Genomic DNA, 12,312 nt, shown 5'->3' on the forward strand with positions numbered 1-12,312 from the left:
TTAGCATGCTTATGTTAGCATACTATGATAGGCTTAAGAATCATAACTGTGTTATCACTGGTTTACGGTCCTTAGACCTGCATTAATTGATTGCAGCATTCAGCATATTATTGCCATATAAAGTTGATTTGGCTAACATTTTAGCAAACATTTGCTTATTTACACATCCAGCATTATCATTCGTTTGGAGTTGTCTTTCTGTCCTCCTGATTAATCTAAGTAAATGGACTGTACTTGTATAGCACCTTTCTAGTCTTCCGATCACTCAAAGTTCTTCACACACTACATATCACATTCATACACGATTGAAAATATGAGCAGCATACAGTTTCAAAGTTTTATAAAAATGTTCTTCATTATATTCGCCACAGTAAAGATATATAATTTGAACATTTATTATTATAATATGTTAACCATGTTACAGTTCCATAACTGAAGGTTTGACCATAATATTATATCTCTGTAACAATTATATCTTCCACCATAAAGTCATAGATAGTATTTTTGACATTTTGACCATAAAGTTATATTTCTACAACATTTAAAATTTTGACAATAATTTCATACTTTTATAACATTTAAACTAATATTATACTTCCATAGAAACTAAAGTTTTGAACATGTTGTGATTGTGGAACAAGATTTTGTAGAGGTTCTTTAACAAATTAAGTACTGACCTTGATATATTTCCATACAAAAGTTTTGGCAATGTTTCATAGATCTATAACAACACAAGTTGTGAGCATAATGTCATTGTTCAATAATAGATGGACTTACAAATTCTTAACAGTATAAAATGATTACCATAACAATATAGTGCCATTCCCATGCATGCAAATAGAAACATACATACATTAGAGGTTACCCTTGATATTTATTCTCTTACAGCACAGAAACAGACCTGGACAGATGCATGCCAATATTAAAAAACACAGGCTGATCTTTTTAAAGCCTGCCATAAAATAGTATCATTTCTTAAAATGACAAGTATTTTAAAAAATAATTGAACAATAAATAGTAAAAACCTTCTCTTTAAAGGTGAGTTAGGGTTAAAGTTGTGAAACAAGCTAAGAGGACAGTCCAAATTATTAAGAAGATACTGTTTTAAGCAAGACTGTGTAGCTTTTAACAAAATAAAAAACAATCTTCCTCTTACAAATTTAAAGTTATGTTCATAAGCACTCTTGCACAATTAAATACACTTAGGGGTTTTGCGGCTACCTTGCTGTCTGTTATGACCACTAGCTTATGGTGACTAATGTTAGCTACATAGTAAACGCTACCTAAAGCAAACTTTAGGTAGCGATTGCTTTGTAACAGACATTACTGAGTCAGATTACTGACTTGATGACTCTTTTCTACTTGTGCTGCTGTTATACTATATTTTAGCATTTACCATTATCCCTTATTTTTCAATTATTGGCCACATTGGCTGTTAAAAGCTACACAGTCTTGTTTTAAAGCTAAATATTTCTAAATCAATGCTACTATGCTAACATCTCAAGTCCATGGACATTATATTATGCTGAACAAAACACTGTAGAAGGTTGGTAGTTGGTAGATTTCTGTCATTTTGTAAATTTTCATGGCATGGACAACTTTAATATAAAACCCCTACCCAGTAGCCCATTGGAAACAGAGAAACATTTTCCTCATCAGGTAAGTCATCAAACATCTGTAAATCCATTTCTATGTCAGTAATTGTACAGCTGAACTTAAGTATTCAACCTCCTAATTTAGCACATTGTGTTTATGCACTGAACAATTAGTTACCATGCACTTTGGATTTGCTCTTACTGCAGTTGCGATGTGGTATCAGCACCACTTACTGTGTGCTCTGTGCTGTTACTTAATCTCACAGGGTAAAATTAGATGAATGTGTCCTGAATTTAATAGTCATATTGTAGATTGCCTCTAGGAAGAGAGAAGAATCAGCATAATGGAGCATACATATGCCAAAATGACATCCTTTTAAAGGAACAGTGGTACCATTTTCTAATTAGTCACCTTTTATAAAAAAGTTATATTGAGTTGTAATTAATGGTTTTATTAATGGTTAATAAATAATTTACTTTAGAGATCATTAATAAGGCATTACTAAGAACAACAAAGAGTGTAAATTAATCTATTCTCAAATTTTATATTGCTGTTCCTGCTACTGTGTGGGAGTGATGTGCTACACCTAATTAAACAGGTAATTTAACAAGTAACCTTATGGTAATAGTTGACTGTGCAAAAATATTGTACCTAAGAGTCTTGCAGGTTGGCCCACCTGATTTTCTCTATGCCCTCCCACAGTATGATTTATGGGTTATAACTAATCTATAAATCATTGCTAAATAATTCATTAACCATTAATAAAGCGATTAGTTACAACTACCCTTTATAAAGGGCATCTTATTAGAAAGTGGTACCATAATACTATTGTTTTAAAAGAATACTGGCAAGTTCCCCTCCAAGGGTTCGGTAACCAAATACACTATTAATTGATCTCCTGAAGCATAAGAACCTTTTGTCAATCTCAAACTACACCTCCAATGTGTTGCCATGTCTACAAACCAGAGAAATGTAAACAGGGCATTTGCAGTGTCAAAACAGATGTCAGATTCATGTTGAGCTCTCACATAGTGTCGGTTGCTGTATCAGAGCTCAGTGAAATCACTTGAGAGAGAGAAGAAGTCTCTTCAGTCCTCTCTGTCTTTTGGTTCTGCTCTTCCATGGCTATCGCACAGCTGGGCTTTCCATCACTGTCCACACATTTGAGACACATTGAGTGTCTGTTATTTTGTACAATTAAGGGTATTATAGGTTTTTCATCTGTCTGTGTGATTAAAATTGTGTTTTTGCTGGAGGTGTCTGTTTTTAAGTTGTTGAGTGTGCTGGTGTGTGTGAGGAGCATCACGGTTGGAGGGTCATTGGTGGCGACCTCATGGGAATCGGTGGCTGGGTTGCTGGGGCTGGCGTTGCCGCGGTGACAGCAGCAGCATAGTATCCTGGCAACAGGCCGGAATATGGCTCTGTACAGGCCGTGGCGGGCATTTTCGCTTACGAAGCAGTATAGAGCGGGGTCAGCCACACAGTTCAGGGTGGTCAGCAACAACGACAGGTGGTAGTAGTTAAATATTCCTGAAAAATAAGAATACAGGCCACATAGTTAAGACAAAAAAGTTTTCATCCTTAATCACTGGATTACTAAGAAACTGTACCTGCAATAAAGTTACAGTCCCGCTCCAGCAGGGTGCGTACTAACAGGAACACATGGTAGGGGGAGAAGCAGACAAGGAATATGAGGATGGTGCTGCTGACTAACTGCCTGATCCTCATCTTCTGATCCGGCTGTGTCCCAGCGCTCCGACCCACAGCACGAAGGACACACAGGTAGCTGATCTGGACAGAAAAAATATGCATCAGGATCGGTGCCAAGATAACCAGCTTGACTTCATATTTCCATTGAATAATTTCCCTTTCTTCTTCCTCTCTAAAAACCTCTATATCGCGTCTCCTTTTTTTAATGACTTAATTTACACAATTGAACTGACACCAGATTTATATGTCTGAAGATAGTAATATAGGTTTGTATGCTCAAGGTAGTATACACAAAGCAAAAAGAAGTTAATTAAATATAGCCGCAAGTGGCAATTCGCGGGTTCAACCCCTTTTTCACTCAACAAAAGGAAGCAGCTCAATCAGCCAGATCTAAAGCTGCGAGCAGCAACGAGTGGGTTTCAGGCTCCACAAAGCCGAACAAAGTCACTACAGCTATTTTAATTCTGTTTAAAGAAAGAGTGAGACCAATCACACTGATTTATAGCCTGATTTTGTTGTAAGAACAAACTTGGCACCCAAAATCGGGACACATGGACAGAGCAGATCAAGCTGGCAGGCAGGCGTGGTTGAAGGCTGGGCTGGTCAGGTGAGGACACGTTGAAACTGGTACCAGAGTCCGATGATCACGAAACAAGGAAGTAGTGGCTGCTGGCGCAGTATGGAAGTCTCGGAGAACCAAGGACAGACGGAAGCGGTGATCACTGGCAGAGCATAAATTGGGTACGAGGACGATCTGGCGCTGGTAGTGTGGATGAGCCCGGTAGATAAATGGTGGTGGTTGATGATGATGAGGATCAGGTGTGCCGGTAATCAATTGCAGCCGGGAGATCTGGAAGCCAGCCCAGAACACAGACACGCACACACACACTTACACAAACAAACGGACAGGGGACCGCCAGGAAACACAAGGGAAGGCAGATACACAAGAGCACAAAAGGATCAGGGGGGCATCGTGGCTAACTATGACAGGACCCCCCCTCTAATGGGCACCTCCTGGCAACCCTCCCGGACCCTTCAGGGTGAGCCTGGTGGAACTCCCGAATAAGTTGTGGATCCAGGATATGGGAGCGGGGAACCCAGGATCCACCGATTCCGTCCCCCCGACCGACACAGTGCAGCTCGGGTCTCTCTCCAAATCTTGTGGCAGCGGCGAAGATGATGTTGAATGGATGGGACCGCCAACTCCCTCTCCTGGGACGGGAACAGGGGGGGCTGGTAACCTAGAGACGCCTCGAAAGAAGAGAGACCAGAGGCAGAGCTGGTTAGTGAGTTGTGAGCGTATTCTATCCAGGTCGACGGGTTAGTGGCAACCATGCAGCGCAAGGCTGCCTCGAGGTCTTGGTTAGCCCTCTCGGTCTGACCATTGGATTGAGGATGGAACCCTGGATGGGAAGAGGACGGAGCAAGCCTGCTGGTGGTTTATGGGAAGCCTTTCCTTGGGCGCAGATGCAACATGCTGCGACGAAGGCCCGGGTGTCCGCCTCCGTAGTAGTCCACCAGAAGTATCTCCTTAACAGGGAGAGAGTGCGAGTGGTTCCAGGATGGCAGTCGAAGCGTGAGTTGTGGCCCCACTGAAGTACCTGGGAACGGGCTGAGTCTGGGACAAATAGTCAATTAGGGGGCTCATTCCCGGGGTCAGGTTGGTCGCGCTGAGCTGCTCTAACGATGGACTCTATCTCCCAAGTGACGGCTGCCACCACGCAGGTTGACAGGAGAATGGTTTCCAGTACAGAGGAGCTATCCAGGGTGTAATGTTGCCGGGAGAGGGCGTCCGGCTTGGTGTTTTTTGATCCTGGACGGTATGTAAGGGTAAACTTGAAGCAGCCAAAAAACAGGGCCCAACGTGCTTGGCGGGAATTTAACCTTTTAGCTGTCTGAATGTACTCCAGATTCTTATGATCTGTGCATACAATGAATGGCTGCTCCACCCCCTCTAACCAGTGTCGCCACTCCTCCAGGGCTAGCTTGACGGCGTTCCCGACGTCATAATTCCGTTCAGCTGGGGAAAGTCATCGGGAAAAGAAGGCGCATGGATGCAGTTTCTGGTCAGAGGGGGAGCGTTGCGAGAGAATCGCTCCGACGCCGATGTCCGAGGCGTCCACCTCTACCGTGAACTGTCGGGAGGGATCAGGTTGGATGAGGATAGGGGCTGACATGAAGAGGGCTTTTAATTGGTTCCAGGCAACATCTGCCTCCGGGGTCCATGCGAAAGGGATCTTGGAAGAGGTCAGTCTGGTCAATGGCGCTGCCACCTGGCTATAATCCCGGATGAACCGCCGGTAGAAGTTGGCAAATCCCAAAAACCGCTGTAACTGTTTGTGGGTGGTGGGTATAGGCCACTCTGCCACTGCTTGGGTATTGGCAGGGTTGGTCCTCATCTGCCCGCTCTCCAGAATGTACCCGAGGAAACCTACTGACTGCACATGAAATTCACATTTCTCCGCCTTGACAAATAGCCTATTCTCCAGAAGTCGTTGCAGGACTTGTCAGAAGTGGAGGACGTGGCTGGACTGATCTGTGGAGAAAATGAGAATGTCATCCAGGTAAACGAAGATGAAATGATTTAGGAAATCCTGCAGCACATCATTCACCAGAGCCTGGAAGACCGCCGGGGCGTTAGTGAGCCCGAACGGCATCACTAAATACTCGAAGTGGCCCAGAGGGGTGTTGAACGCTGTCTTCCACTCATCCACCTTCCTGATGCGCACCAGGTGATAAGCGTTCCGGAGGTCCAGTTTGGAGAACACCATGGCCCCCTGAAGAGGCTCGAACGTGGAGATGATTAATGGCAGCGGGTACTTATTTTTGATGGTTATTTGGTTTAGCCCTCGGTAATCGATGCAGGGGCGTAGCGTCCCGTCCTTCTTTGTCACGAAGAAGAACCCTGCCCCTGCTGGCGAGGAGGATGCCCGAATAAGACCCACACAAAGTGAATCCCCGATGTATTTCTCCATGGCCTCCCTCTCCGGTCGTGACAGATTATACAGACGGGTTGCTGGCAGTGGAGCCCCGGGAAGAAGGTCGATGGCGCAGTCATATGGACGATGCAGTGGTAAAGACAAAGCTAGATCTTTGCTAAAGACTTCGCCAAGGTCGTGGTACTCGGGAGGAACTTGATACAGGTCTGGAGGATCCACTCTGGGCGAGGTGGAGCTGCTCTTTGGTGGTGAGTTGCAAGACAGAATGGACTCCAACTCCCTATTCTCCCCTTGGCCCAGTCAATATGGGGATTATGGAGATGCAACCAGGGGAAGCCCAGAACCAATGGTGTGTTGGGGGACGAGATGAGCTGGAATTGGATCCTTTCTCTATGGTTTCCAGAGAGCACCAGGGATATCGGAACTGTACGGTGAGTGACGCGAGCCAGAATCTTGCCATCCAGGGCCTCAGCGTTACATGGGCTCTCCAGTGGTTCCGTGAGGAGACCGGCCTCTCTGGCCAGCTCCGCGTCCAAGAAGTTACCCTTGGCGCCGGAGTCTATTAGAGCTCGTAGGGGAAGACACCCACCTTGGACGTAGAGTGTGGCGGGGACCTGTAGTCTGGGTGGACCTAGGTTACGGGGGTTGTCGTGGCTCACCAGAACCCCCACTGCGAACGGTGAGCCTACTCTTTTGGCCTCCGGAGACACTTGTCCCGGAAGTGCCCCTTGTCGCCGCAGTAAAGGCACTCCCCTGCAGCAAGTTGGCAACGGCGGTCTGCTGGCGTCAGGTGGGTCCGACGTAGTTGCATCGGTTCTCCCTCTGCGTCGGTTGAGGTCGACAAGGGCTCAGGAGCTGGGGCCGAGCTAGGCACACTGGTACGGCGATGGATGGTGGTAGCCGCATGGCGAGAAGGAAGGGGATGAAGTCTGTTGGAGCACTCCCGGGACCGCTCGCGCATGCGATTGTCCATCCAGATGCAAAGTGTCACCAACGCGTCCAGCTCCGTGGGGTCCTCACGGGCAGCAAGCTCATCTTTAAGGGTGTCATTAAGACCAGCAATGAACGTGGTGATGAGCGCCTCCTCATTCCATCCTGAGTCCATGGCTAAGGTGTGGAATTCCACAGCGTAATCCGCCACACTGCGGTTCCTCTGACGGATCCGCAGCAGCCGCTTACCCGCATTTCCGCCGTCGTCAGGATGGTCGAAGACCCTTCTCATCCTCTCCAGAAACTCAGCAAAAGACAATGATGAGAGGGGTTGACGGCATGAGTTGCCTCCGCCCAGGTTAATGCCTCGTCCCGTAATAGACCCATTATGTAATTCACCTTGAGTCATTGAAAACAGGTGTTTTCAATTACTCTGGCTCATTAGACATCTCGTCACATTAAAGCTGGTTGGAGCTATGCTTGGTGTTACATGATGTCACAAAACTCTGTATGTAAGAGTGAAAACAAGATGCAACAAAACTAACAGGAGAGAGAGGGAGATGCCAATCAAGTACAGTTTGTACACATCTACAAAGTTGTGACAAGAGGTCTAACCAGGGCTGGGTCCTTGCCTGGGTTCGAGTTGGCCCACAGCCCTTTGCTGCTTGTCATCCTTTCCCCTCTCTCTCTCTCTCTCTCTCTCTCTCTCTCTCTCTCTCTCTCTCTCACCCGTTTCCTGTCTATCTTTGGCTGCAGTATCAAATGGAGGAAAAAAAATGTTTAATAAATCTCAAATTAAAAATGCAATAAAATGCCACTGTATCAATATCTTATCAATAAAATGTGACCAATAATAGATTTGTAAAACAGTTATCCCACCAATAGAATGGCCAGTGGGAACATGAAACCAATAGTGAAGCGATAGTAGTTGATTGGATACTCCCACGGCTTCATGGGGTAGTGCTCGAAGCACACTGATTGGTTCTTGCGGTCTTGGCTCAGTTCTTTATGGTGGAAGAAAACCATGCCCACAGCGATCTCTTTTAGCCAGATGATGGTGCTAACGAGCCACGCAGCACTCATAGAGCGGAGAGAGGTAAACCTGGAAACAAAAAAATGAGAAAAAAGCATTAATTAGCATTAAATAAATGCTAATTAAGTTTTAAATTGATAAAACTGCATAAGCACAGAGGAACAGTGGTGGAAAGTTGAAAGAGCTTAAGGTAACAGTGGTGGTGACCTGCTGCTTGCATTTTTATCATACCAAATCAAAATTACCTTAAAGGATGGACCACAGCCAGGTAGCGATCCAGACTGATGCAACACAGGAAACCAATGCTGATGTAGATGTTCTCATAGAGCAGGAAGCCACACAGCTGACACAACCATTCCCTGTGATGCCAGTCATCATCCTGAAACAACACAATGCACATGAAACTAGACTCTAGGTAGATGAACAAACAACTGGTAGGTTACACGTGGATAAAGGCAGATGAAACAGGAGTATTACGTAGATAAATGAAAACTAAAGGTATAATTAGACTGACAGCACATTGTATAATGAGAAAAAATTTGCCTACAGTGTGAGACTGGTGTAGATCACCAAAAAGCATTTTTTATTCAGATAATCATTAGGCTTAAGAGCTGCATAAAAGTGCTGCTTAAACTGATAACACAAGTGCATATACAGTAATGTAATAACCTGCCTATAATGTAATGTAAAAAGGCTTGTGTCCCAGCAGCATCAGATCATCCGCAGATCACTCCTTCTGATCCAAAGCCATGTGGAGGCCCTCTCTGCAGCCTCCATGGTGGACTTGATGGCTTTCCTTTTTGTAGCCCTAGTGATGCCTGGTAGAGTGAAGACCTTGCACAGTGTGCATCCAGCAAAGCCTCTACACCCCACTTCAATGGGCTCGCAGCGAGCCTTCCAGCCTCTCCTCTGGCAATGATCCACCAGCTCCTGGTACTTGGACTGCTTCCGCTCATTTGCCTCTTCCATACGGTCCTCCTATGGAACTCTCAGCTCTATAAGGAGCACCTGTTTTGATGAGGCTGATGATAGCACCACGTCTGGCCTCAACAAAGTTGTCATAATGTGGTCCAGAAACTTGAGCTGCCTCACCACATTGACTTGCAGCTCCCAGTCCAACGCAGAGGTGAGCAGACCTGCTGATCTAGGCTGTGACTGAGGTTGCTCCCCAGCCCTGACAAAGGCAATGTGGACATGCTTGTTATTAGAGACGGCTTTGGAGATGGCCTCTGCAACTGTCTTCAGCACCTGGTCGTGTCTCCAGAAGTAGCGGCCCTCCCCCAGGGCTGTAAGACAGCTGCTAAGGATGTGTTCGAGTGAACCTGTCCCATGGCAAAGAGGACAAGCTGGAGAATCACTCTTACCCCAGCTTTACTGGGCTAGGTAGGACATCAAACACAGCTTGGACCATGAACTTGATCCACTGGGGTTCTGCTTGCCTGATGTCAGCCCAGGACATCTGTCTCTCCAGTGCACCCTCCCCCCATTGTGCTGGTCCGTTTCTCCTCGACACCTGCCCGCACCTCCTCCTGGACCAGATGGTGTCTCTCCTTGCCATGAGCCTTATTGTAGCGTGGTTGTGGGATGGCTACCAACCCTGCCCGTCCACCGTGCCCACCAAAGCCCTGTGTCTCAGATAAGACTCTGCTATCTCCAGGCCCTCCTGGGCTCTCCACTTCCTGCCTGTCCACACCATAATGCCTGCTGATACCACTCTAGAGTCCCTGGAGTCCCGATAAAGCAGCGCCTCTCTTGTGTAAGAAACCCTGAACTCCTCATTGAGACTGCTGATAGGGAGCTGGACTTTGTTGCTCCTCCCATGCAGTGCTGCACTGCTTAGGCTGCACAGCAGCCCCAGCCATCTGCAGAGGTAGCTACTGATCTTTCTCGCCAGGGTCTCCATTGTCGACAGGGTTACCTCATATACCAACAGAGGTCAGAGGACTCGAGGTAAGATGCAATGTTGGTAAATCCAAGGTGGCCCAGACTTGTCTACAGTGGTGAGACAAGTCTCAAGCTCCTTGATGGTTTCTTGGATTGCCGCTGCATCGCTGAGGCTACAGTCAAAGACCTTGCCTAGGCTTCTTTGTGATTTATGGGATTGCAATGCCATTCAAAAAGAAGCAAAATGTGTCTACCACTTTTCCCTTCTTCAACACCATTTGGCTGGTTTGAAACTCATCCTTGCCCAGGAGATGAGCTTTTCCAGGCCCTGGAGGATCCACCTACCACCAGGCACCACCGTTGTGGTGACAGTGAGGTTGTCCATAAAAGCTCTGATGCTGAGCTGCTGAACACCAGACTTGGACAGAGGGCCTCTGCACTCAGTTTCAGCTGCCCAGAGCTCAGAATCTGGTGGTCCATGTTCATGGCAAAGGTGAAGAGAATAACTGAGATGGTGCACTCAGTTATAATTCCCTTTTCAAGCTGGTGCCATCCTTCTGGATAAGACACTGAAAAAGATCTTCCCCTCCATGCTGAGAAGTGAGATCTGAACTGCTCCAGCTTGGTTGAGTTCTCTTCCTTAGGTATCCAAACGCCCTCTGCCTGCCTCCAGTGGTCCGCTACACTTCTCCTGAACCAAATCACATGCAGAAGTTTCCAAAGGATTCTGAGCTCTGGGCAGCGCTTGTTCATCTTATAGGGTACTCCACTGGGTCCTGGAGTGGAGTTGGCTCTGGCTGCAGTAACCACCTCCTAGACTTCCTTCCAGGTGGGCTCCACCGTAGGAGTTTTGAGGGGCCCTAGCTCTTGCTCTCTTTCACGGTCGCTCAGGGTGTTGTGCAGGAAGTGATCTACCACTTCCTTACAGCAGGCAAGATGGTGATTCTGTTCTAACACCTGCTTTGTGAATCCCAATGGATCAGCTATAAACATAGCTTGCTTCCTGGATCTCTCTCTCCTCTGTCTCCTGTGCCATTCTCCTCCTCCTTCCTGATGATGTTACAGAGCTCAGACAGTGGTGGTTTCTCTTCCTCAGTTGCTACCTTGAACTGTCTTGCCAGACCAAAGCTCTTGTCCCAGTTGGTGAATCTTGTCTGCTCTTCAGTTCATGGTGTAGTTGGATCTGGTGGTCTTGCCCTCTTCTACTCCAAACCTCTCTGCCGCAAAACTGACATCATCTGAAGCTGTCTGTCTACATCTCCCTTTGCTGATGATTCTGGCCGCATCAACCTGGCGCCACTCTCTGAGTTGGCTTGCTGGTGGCCACTTGATCCAACACTGCTGAATTACTTTGCTGGGAGCAAGAGAGCTTAGCGCTTGGAGGTTCCGTGGGGTTTCTCCAGGCCGGTGTCCTCCTGCGTCTCACCAGGAACATTACCTCTGCACTGAGCTGCAATTGCATTATCAGTTTCTTGGCTTCCAAGAAAAAGTCAAACCTGATGAGCTTTAGCTATAAAGGCAGTTATTCCATGTAAACAGGTACTTTAGCCTCCAGAGCTGTAGAGTCTGGATGTCTACTGCCCACATGTTCCTGCTCAACACCTACTGCTACAATTATTATTAGTCTTATTATTATTATCATTATTATTTTATTTGTATTATTACCACTACCATTACATTATTATTATTTTAAAATTCTATGTGGAATTTGTATTGTGCTACTGTTTGCTTTCCTCCTGCTCTCTCTCTCTCTCTCTCTCTCTCTCTCTCTCTCTCTTTCTCTCTCTCCAACCGGCAGCAGCAGCAGATGGCCACCCACCCTGAGTCTGGTTCTGCTTGAGGTTTCTGCCTCTTAAAAGGAAGTTTTTCCTTGCCACTGTCGCCAAGTGCTTGCTCATGGTGGGAATTGGTGGGTCTCTGTAAATAATATAAAGAGTACTGTCTAGACCTGCTCAATAGGAAAAGTGCAATGAGATAGCTTCTGTTATGAATTGGCACTATATACATACAATTTAATTAGAATTGAAATTAGTTTAATTGGGTTTAACATAATTCTAAAAATTTGCACTATTCAAGCTTCTACATCCAGATCAAGCTATTGAAGTTGATGCACAGCGGTACACTCTTGACAAGAAGAGTACTATTAATTTGGGAGCCATCCTTTAAGCATGAACAGAACATTTTTAAAGGCTTCAACATGCTAAAAGACAGAAGGAAATT

At 46.1% G+C, this 12,312-nt stretch overlaps 1 protein-coding gene across 3 annotated transcripts in view; it reads right to left on the reverse strand.

Annotated features, from left to right (window-relative positions):
* Nucleotides 1-323: 323 nt before the first annotated feature.
* Nucleotides 324-12,312, reverse strand: part of LOC122861670 (ovarian cancer G-protein coupled receptor 1) — a 57,925-nt gene continuing 45,936 nt past the window's right edge. For all 3 annotated transcript variants that reach the window (XM_044166413.1, XM_044166412.1, XM_044166411.1), the window contains 4 exons: nt 8,454-8,587; nt 8,055-8,277; nt 3,207-3,387; nt 324-3,126 (listed from right to left, as the gene is read on the reverse strand). In XM_044166413.1, coding sequence (XP_044022348.1) covers nt 2,621-3,126; nt 3,207-3,387; nt 8,055-8,277; nt 8,454-8,587 — 1,044 coding nt within the window. In that variant the 3' untranslated portion in view covers nt 324-2,620. The remainder of the gene's footprint in view (nt 3,127-3,206; nt 3,388-8,054; nt 8,278-8,453; nt 8,588-12,312) is intronic.

The sequence above is a fragment of the Siniperca chuatsi genome, linkage group LG15 (genome assembly GCF_020085105.1).
Source record: "Siniperca chuatsi isolate FFG_IHB_CAS linkage group LG15, ASM2008510v1, whole genome shotgun sequence".
NCBI classification, from domain to species: domain Eukaryota; kingdom Metazoa; phylum Chordata; class Actinopteri; order Centrarchiformes; family Sinipercidae; genus Siniperca; species Siniperca chuatsi.